The sequence below is a fragment of the Octopus bimaculoides genome, chromosome 7 (genome assembly GCF_001194135.2).
Source record: "Octopus bimaculoides isolate UCB-OBI-ISO-001 chromosome 7, ASM119413v2, whole genome shotgun sequence".
Taxonomy (NCBI): Eukaryota; Metazoa; Mollusca; class Cephalopoda; order Octopoda; family Octopodidae; genus Octopus; species Octopus bimaculoides.
The window spans coordinates 42046412-42055943 of NC_068987.1; the positions used below are offsets into that span (position 1 = coordinate 42046412).

The following is a 9532-nucleotide window of genomic DNA, read 5'->3' on the forward strand; positions in this document are numbered from 1 at the left end:
TCAGTGCACCCTCCCCCACTACTAACTTGGTCACCCAGATAGCGGAAGCTATCAACTACGTCTAGTTTTTCCCCCTGGAATGTGGCAGAAGTTGTTTTCTGTACATTTACAGTGTTTATAGCTCCTGAACATCTGCTACATACAAAAACTAACTTCCTAGTTAACCTTCCTTTGATATTGCTGCACCTCTTATGTGTCCATAGCTTGCACTGGGTGCATCTTATAAAGTTTCTACCTACGCCTTTGCTACAGATCGAGCAGGGCCATCTACCTGAAGGGGTTTGTGTGTTGTCTACCTTCCTACTTATTAGGACTTTGGTTTTAGCTAGGTCGACTCTAAGGCCCTTCGAGTCTAGTCCTTGCTTCCACACCTGCTTATTCAGGTAATCTGAGGCTAAACAACAATTTCTACTCCAATGACAAGTGGTTTGCAGTGTCTTGACATTACACAGTGAGGACCCATTACAGTGATGGCCTATTAGAGTGACAACCCATTATGGCGAGGTTCCATTACAGTGATGATCCACCCATGCAAGTACATAGTCAGTACTAATATAAAAGTTGATGCAGTAGCAAAACCAGTACCAACCTTAAAAGTCAATTCTTTCACCTGCTGTTCCAGTCTTTCTTTCTCTTGTCTCAGCATTGCATTACTTTCTGTAAACACATTCAAATTCTCCACTTTACGCATTAGCTCGGCATGTTGTGCGGCTGAGTGCACATTGACCTATAAATGTTAAGACACACAAACAAACAAAATCTTTTAAATTCGCAAAACATTTATCCTAAAGTTTAAAGGAAAACATTAAAACAGTAAGGGGACAGAAGAATCCATATCGCAGACAGAATTGTTATCTACAGACATAGACCTAAAGATAAGTGGTATACCTTGTCCGCAGCTATGCTGTATAAGCAGTGAACACTAGCTCCAAGATCTGTGACACTGCTGGTTTCACCTTCATTATTCATTGACATCAGATCCTTTTAATTGTCTTCGGTTTGTGAGTCTCTTAGAGAACCATAAGAATTCATCAAAATTTGATTAATTTCATTTAATTTGCATAATTTTAACTCCTTTCAAGCAGGCTATGCACACAGGACACACTGGACTCTGCCATTTTTAAATATTCATATCAAGTAATGAAAGTCATGGAGAGGGTCGTAGCCCAACTAATTAGGGAGAGAGTCAGTTTAGATGAGATGCAGTTTGGGTTTGTGCCAGAGAAAAGCACCACTGATACTATATTTCTGGTAAGACAGCTGCAGGAGAAATACCTAGCCAAAGATAAACCTCTGTACCTGGCTTTCGTTGACATGGAGAAAGCCTTTGACAGGGTCCCCCGATCCCTCATCTGATGGTCAATGGGGAAACTAGAGATAGATGAATGATTAGTGAGAGCTATACAAGCTATGTACTGGGATGCTGTCAGTAAGATGAGGCTTGGCAATGAGTATAGTGAAGAATTACAGGTAGGGGTAGGGGTCTATCAAGGATCAGTCCTCAACCCTCTCTTATTCATCATAATCCTCCAGGCAACAACAGAGGAATTCAAGACAGGATGCCCCTGGGAGCTTCTCTACACTGATGACCTTGCTCAAATAGCTGAAGCACTATCAGAACTAGAAGAAAAGTTTCAGGTGTGGAAACAAGGTCTAGAATCAATGGGCCTTAGAGTCAATCTAGCAAAAACCAGTCTTAATAAGTGGGAAGGCAGACAAAAAACAAATCCTTTGAGATAGATGATCCTGCTCGATCTGTAGAAAAGGCGTAGGTGCAGTAATATCAAAGGAAGGCTAACTGAGAAGATAGTGTTTGTGTGTGGCAAATGCTCAGAGGCAAGAAACACAGAAAATGTGCAGAAAACAATTTCCATCACATGCCAGGTGGAAAAACTACTAGTTGATAGCTTCTGGTACCTAGGTGACCAAGTCAGTAGCAGGGGTGGATGTTCTGAGAGTGTAGCTGCTACAATAAGAATAGACTGGGAAAAGTTCAGAGAGCTTCTACCTCTGCTAGTGACAAAGGGCTTCTCGCTCATAGTAAAAGGTAGTGAAAAAATGGTCTGTGACTGTTGAGGACATGCATAAGTGTGCAAGAAATGAATCTAGTATGCTCTGCTGGATGTGTAATGTCAGTGTGCATACACTGACATTACACAGAGTGAGCGCTCTGAGAGAAAGTTTGAACATAAGAAGCATCAGGTGTGGCTGCAAGAGAGACGACTGCGCTGGTATGGTCATGTGTTGGATATGGATGAGGACAGCTCTGTGAAAAAGTGTCACACCCTAGTAGTAGAGGGAACCTGTGAAAGAGGTAGACCCAGGAAGACCTGGGATGAGGTGATGAAGCATGACCTTCGAAGGCTGGACCTCATTGAGGCGATGACGAGTGACTGAGACCTTTCGAGATATGCTGTTCTTGAGAAGACCCAGCAAGCCAAGTGTGACTGTAACCATGGCCTATGCCAGTGCAGCATAACTGGTCCATTTAAGAGTACCCTTCAAACATTGGGCAATAAACCTTACTTGCGAAGACCTGTTGAGTCAATTAAAGTCATTGTCGTGGCTGATGCCACTACCATCTGACTAGTGCCTGTTCTGGTGGCATGTAAAAAGTACCATTCAAGCATGGTCAATGTCAGTGTCACCTGGCATCCAGCTGTAGAAACCATGCCAGATCAGATTCGATCAGACATTAAACTATAATGATGATGATGATGAAGAAACTACTTGAGTGTTCCATATAATAACCAAGTCACTATTGCAACTTGGTTTAAAAAAATTCTAGTTGTGAAACATGGACCTTGAAAGCGTCCTCCAATGGAGGTATGCCAAGCTTGTCTATTTTTCAACAGCAAGAAAACACAAACATGATTGATTACCAAGAAAATATTATTAAACCACACTCCCTTTATTCATGATTATCACTTAGCTAGAGCTCCGACAATCACTCCAACTGATGAGTGTCACTATCTGAGACCACCTCTCCTGGTAAAAGCACAGTCTTAATATTGTTAAGACTGCTTCCACATGGCTGGCCCTTCTCTTCAGAGCCCGAAGATACTTCAACATCCAACAGTTATTGAAACTCTACAAAGATCAGGTAAGTTCCAACTGTCATGTAATAACAGTGCTAGCAATCTCCAATGAATATAAAAGCTTAAGCTTTAACACTAGTTTCTAAAAATAACTTGTGCCTTGCCATCACAGCCAATAGATGATGTGCATTGTTGTGATAACTAAAATGTCAATATTCCAAGAGAGTGACTAAAAGAATAGAGAAACAGAGAAAGGAAAGAAGTTTATGTGTGCGTGTGCCTGCGTTAGAAGGACTGAAGACATGACTGTATTGTTACCTGTGAATGTTCCCTTTCTTCAGAAAGATTCTTGCAGGTCTCTTCATACTGTTTCTGGAGACTTTCAAGACGCTGCTTCATACGCAACACTTCAGCCTCAGCAACTTCGACACGAGCAACAGAAATTTCTTTTTCCTTCCGCAAAAATCTGGGAAAATAATAGAAGTAGACTTTACTATGCTCTGATTACATAAAACAGGATTATCTACCAACTGCAATACATAAAATTGGATTAACAATAGTTATATAAAATAAGATTATCACTAAACTGTGATTGTATAAAATCAAGTTCTTACAAACTGTGAAATATAAATTGCTATAAATATAATGTATAAAATTGCTTATCAGTGAATATAACATACAAATTTAGGTTTCCACTGTGTTATATAAATTCACATTACCATTAGACAATATATAAATTGAGTTACCACTAATCACTATGTGTTTGAAAAGTTCACTTCCCAACCACAGAATAAGAGGAGAATTGTAGAGAAGAATTTTGAAAAAGCATAAATGAGTAGAATAAAAACAAAAATAGTAGAACAATTATCACAAACCTGATGACCTCAAGGAGTTGTTCAGACGATTTTTCTTTCTCCTCCAGAGAAGTATTAAGGATACTGGAAGCCTCAGCTGACTTTTGAATATGAGCTACTTGCACAGATAACTGTGCAAGTTGTTCATGTAAAATATTATTTTGGTGAACAAGATCACTGCAACGTCCTTCAATCTGGCTGATTTCACTCTTCAATATTCTTTCTTGTTCAGCCCATGATGCCTTGAATGGTGGGGAGAAAAAACCAAAAAGCTATTATGATCATTTCCACTAACACTAACAGAGTAGAACATGAACTTTGTTTAAAAATTATAAAGCCCTGATGATACTTTTGTTTGATTTTACTGATTTAGATGTTATATGAGATAAAAGATGAACCTTATCTTTTACTCGTTTCAGTCATCAGACTGTGAGCTATGCTGGGACACTGCCTCAAAATTTTAGTTGAATGAATTGACACCAGTATATTTTTTTATGAGCCTGATACTTATTCTATCAGTCACTTTTGTTGGACAACTAAGTTACAGGGATGCAAACACACCAACACTGGTTGACAAGTGGTGGTGGTGGGAACAAACACAGACACATGATGATTGGCTTCTTTCAGTTTCTGTCTACCAAATCCACTCACAAGACTTTGGTCAGTCTGAGGCTATAGCAGAAGATACTTGCCAAAGGTGCTACACAGTGGGGTCAAACCCATTGCCACATGTCCACACCTGTGCCTATATTGAAAAATTTCCAAAAAACTTCACGCATCAGATGTTCCACTGTTTGGTTCGTCAACTATGGCATGCTTACAGAGGTTACAAGTGTAGTAACATAATTTTGTTTTTCTGAATACATGCTGAGAGACAGAGAGAGAAGGCAGCTAAACTTATACACAATATATTTAATGTATTACTACTATTATTGACTAGGTCATTCTGCTATTTTGTTTGAGTACTCTATTGAATTGTTATGATTCAGTGACTTTATTTAGCATACAAACTAAGTCTGCTTTTTTAGGTTATTTTCCAGAAAAGATTCTATCAAAAAACAGATGCTAACAAGGTGATTGTCACTTTATAGTTCTTCAGTTGCTTACATTGTTGAACTATCAACACTAACTAAATTGAAGGTTTCACCAATTTATATCACTATAGTCAGGAAATAAACTAATTATTGTTCAAACAGATAGTTGCAATATTCGTCTTTGTGATATTGTTTCCATGTGTGGTCTTGTATCCATATTCCTACTAGCAGAGAGAAAGAGAAATGAAGTTAATATTAACATTCCTGTTGTTTATGAATCACACCATAGTATTAATATTCATTTAGATTTACTCGCTTGTTCTTTTCTTTACTGTTTTGTTCACCTTTTTGCCAAATGCAACTTTGTTAGTTTATACGCTTAACCCTTTTGTTACTAACCAACCCACCAAATTTCGGGATATATAACCAAACTAAAATTTCAGCACAGACCTTGTTAGTACATTTGTGAAAACTTGTGGTGTCACTATGTAAGCAATTGAGTTACACTGTCCACCATTATTGTACATGATATTAGAGAGCTGTGTACTTTTGGAGATTTTTTGTCCCATTTTTCCCCCCACTTTGACTTCTTTTTAAGTTTCACTATGGACGAAAAGTGGATACCAGTTTCATATTGGCAAGCAGCAGTTTGAATTCAAAGTATTTTTGAAAAACAAGACATACAAGAATACATGGTAAACATAAAAACCATGTGTGATAATAAGTCAGATATTTCTGAAACAATTCTGTGTGTGTGTGTGTATGAATAAATAAATTTGATCTATAGATTTTTTTTTGGCAAATTTACCTTGTTTTACTTTGTTCTATTTACCTTTAAGATGTGTGTGACAAAGTTTGATTAATTATATGTTTGTGTATTTATATGCGGTGTGAGTTTATATCATTTAGTCGATTTAATTTCCTAGTTTTCATCAAAAACAAATTCCAGTACTTTGTTCTATTTTTATTTTATGGTACACCTATTTTTTGTTTTACCTTTATGGTACACCTGTCTTATGTGCATTAAGTTCAACTTATAGATAATTCAGTAATTTGCACAGGTTTTCTATGTTAAAATTTTGTTGTATATTCAGTTGAATATTAGCTAAAAACTCATTTTCTATACTGATGTTCAAACAAAATTTAAATGACTTTATATTTTGCTAAATTTACCTGTAATTAGATTTGCTTTGAGACAAAAATTATGAAATATATTTGGTTAAAAAGCTTTTGATAAATTGTGTTCCAAAAATAAGAATATTGTGAAATAAAAAGTTGTTTCATGAAACCAATATAAATTCAAGATTATTTTAGAATTTAATTGAAACATATAAAGGGTGTATTTTGGTTAGAAATATAGTAATAAAAGGGTTAAAAAACAAATATCAAAAAAACTATCAACACATGGAAATTGTACAAAAGAATTTTTATGAAAATAACAAAAGAAAGCTTACTTTTGCCTCATTCAATGTTTTTAAGTTTTGCTCTCCCTCTTTTTTGGCAGTTTCTAATTTATTTGTAAAATCTGCTGACTGTAAATATATAAAGGTTTTAACATTATAGACAGAAAAATGAGACAGAATCTGGAGTATAACCACATATTTTTCCTAGTCCTTCTCTTTCGCAATTATTTTCCAATAGAAATATATAGCATCTTTTTTCACTTAGTTATTATTCATTTTCATTACATACTCATATCGATGCAATCAATACTCCTGCAAATAACAGCTGATGTCTCTAATAAGTTGTTATAAGCAAATCATTGGCAGCCATACTGACTAAAAAAGATAATACCAATCTGCTATAGTCACAAATCTCAGTAGCTTGAACCGAATGTCAATAGTTAACTGAAGATTTAAATGAGAGCTACTTAGTTAAGGAGTTTGCTTCCCAACCACATGATTTTGGGTTCAGTACCACCGTGTGACATCGTGTCTTCTACAGCCCATTATATGAGTGTGTGTGTGTGTCCCACCACCTTGACAATTTAGAAGTTCAACTAAAAAGAGGCCAATAGCATATGTACCAAGTTTAAAAAATTAGCACCAGGGGTCAATTTGTTTGCCTAAACCCTCCAAAGTGGTCCCCAGCACGACAGCAAGCCAATGATTGAGATTTATTTGCCTAAACCCACCAAGCAGCATAATGACTGAAACAAGTAAAAAAAAGATACTAAATGTACAAACATATTTATGTAAAGAGGTCTTTCAGCTTTTACTAGTTACAGTCATTGAACTGTGGCTATGCTGGGACATCTGCTCGAAGGGTTTAATCAAACAAATCAACCCCAGTACTTATTTTTCAAACATGATACTTATTGTATTGGTTTCTTTCATTGAACTGTAAGTTATAACAGAATAAACAAACCAACATCAGCTGTCCAGCAGTGGTCATACACATACATAACAGGCTACTTTCAGTTTTGACCTACCAAATGCACTCACACCGCTACGGCTAGCCTGGGGCTGTAGTAGAAGACACTTGCCCAAGATGCCATGCATGTGCCTATATAGATACATCATCATACTAAGGGATGAGAAGCCTGAACTATGAGAGGTGGGAGTGGCAGTGCAGATTCTTGTAAAAGATCTGCATGGCTATTCACATTTAGTAGGGGGGTGGGAAGAGAAAATGACAGTAGGATATGTAAGAGATAGATGGCAGCCATAAGGTGCCTAGACGGTCCCATAAGGCACAAGGTGAGTTGAATCAGTTTGCAAGACTGTATGGGAAAGAGAAGATGGGATGTGGAGGCAGACTGAAGGGTGGATGAGCAAGTTGGGGGAGATAGATGGATGCAGAAAAGTGAAATGTGGTGGGGGAATGCAGCAGGATGATACAACTGTCAGGGAGTGAGGACAAGAGAGGGATGACTAAGCAAGTTTATTGTAAAGTGAATAACTAAGATTTGTTAAAATGGGGAAAAGAGTACTTTGGAGATGTTAGGTTAAAATTCTAGAAATAATAGAAAATGTAATTGTCTCTCATTTTCTTGGAAAGTTTTCAACACATTCTAATGACAGCTATGATATTTCATTGTTTTCCTTTTAAAGTAAAGCTGATAAGAGACCTATTTTTTTTTTGTTGTAGTGGTGCAGTAAAATTTATGGAAAACACTATAGTAGATTGGTAGTATTTCTCACATGAATAATTGTTAATGTTGTTCTTTAGCCCTGGGTCAAGCTTGAACAAGTAAATCTAGAGTGAAAACTGCTCCAATCATTACCATCTGATCAGTTTTGTACACCAGGGGCTATACTGTCTAAAGTGTTATTTCTTTTTTAGACAATAGGATGTGGTTTGTAGGAGATTTGGATGCTAACACAGTGATACTGAAGTTTAAACTAAGAACTAAATAGTCCACTATATCTATAACTATAAAAGAGAGTTTACATGATGTGTGTATGTGTGCCTATGTTCCTTATGCTTTCCAAAACCGAGTTGCCAATTTTGACATATGGGTATCAAAAGATTCAGTACTATTTCTGTTACCAACTAAGCTTTATCTTCATTGATATATTTCCATTACAAAAATTTAAAATTATAATCTTTTCCATAACTCAACTATCGTAAACATTTTATACGACAACGATGACATCACATTTTCTATGAGTGTGTACCGTAAAAGACATACATCATTACGACACAAACCATGACTCTGTCTCTCACGCATGCACACACACACACACACACACACGCCCATACATCTTATTTTTACCAAATAACCGAGTGAAATACAAAATGAGGAAAAGACAGAGAAACAAGACAAAGAAACAGAGACAGAAAACAAGCTTCTATAGAAGTTGAAAGATGGATAGCAAATGAAAGACAGATACCGATGTTTCATCCCCTATGTATGTTCTATAGTTGAAAGCGAAAGAAAGCCAGAACAAAATTGATACTCTATGTTCTATAGGTGAAGGTGAAAGAAAGCGGCACAAAGACGAGAGGAAAGTGGGGGAGAAGGGAACACCAAGAACCCCAGAAATGAGGTTGTGTCGTACAATTTTAAGGTCATTTCACTTTTGTCCCATGTTTCAGGCATTATCTTTCTCTTTCAATTTCTCATTATAATGTACGGTGACCTTCTGCTGTTAACACATTACAACTACATTTCCTTCTTTTGGAATTAAGAAAGGTATGTAAAAATAACTTCCTTTGGCGCACATGCACACACACACACAGAGTTAAAGTTCTGTATGAATTATGTTACTTTTTGCTATGTGCTAAATTACAGCTCAAATCCGATGGAAATTACCTTTTCCTATTCTGTCATTCCTGTTTGTAAGGAGCGTATTTCAAAAACTGATCTTCCATTTAAACTTACAAGGAAGTTATCTCAGAAACCCTGTCCTTTACCTGTTGTTTCTAGCATGTCTGAGATGATATTTGCATACCCCCCACCAACTTGTTTCTTTCCTCAATTTACTCACATTCCTATGTCTCCCATACAGGAGATTTGCATTTCGCCTGGACGCAGGTAGCCGATGGGTGGCTGAAAATTTAAATTTTCAAAAACAAATTATATTTCCCACATCTCTGTATTTTTCCATGTGCATAAAAAACCAAATTTGGAAAACAGTCTAAAATTAGGAAATTTTGATGG

At 36.7% G+C, this 9532-nt stretch overlaps 1 protein-coding gene across 4 annotated transcripts in view; it reads right to left on the reverse strand.

The window, feature by feature from the left end:
- Window positions 1–9532, reverse strand: part of LOC106884301 (nucleoprotein TPR) — a 163596-nt gene that overhangs the window by 83440 nt on the left and 70624 nt on the right. For all 4 annotated transcript variants that reach the window (XM_014935610.2, XM_014935611.2, XM_014935612.2 and 1 more), the window contains exons 26-29: window positions 6381–6458; window positions 3914–4134; window positions 3357–3504; window positions 590–727 (exon numbers count right to left, since the gene is read on the reverse strand). In XM_014935610.2, coding sequence (XP_014791096.1) covers window positions 590–727; window positions 3357–3504; window positions 3914–4134; window positions 6381–6458 — 585 coding nt within the window. The remainder of the gene's footprint in view (window positions 1–589; window positions 728–3356; window positions 3505–3913; window positions 4135–6380; window positions 6459–9532) is intronic.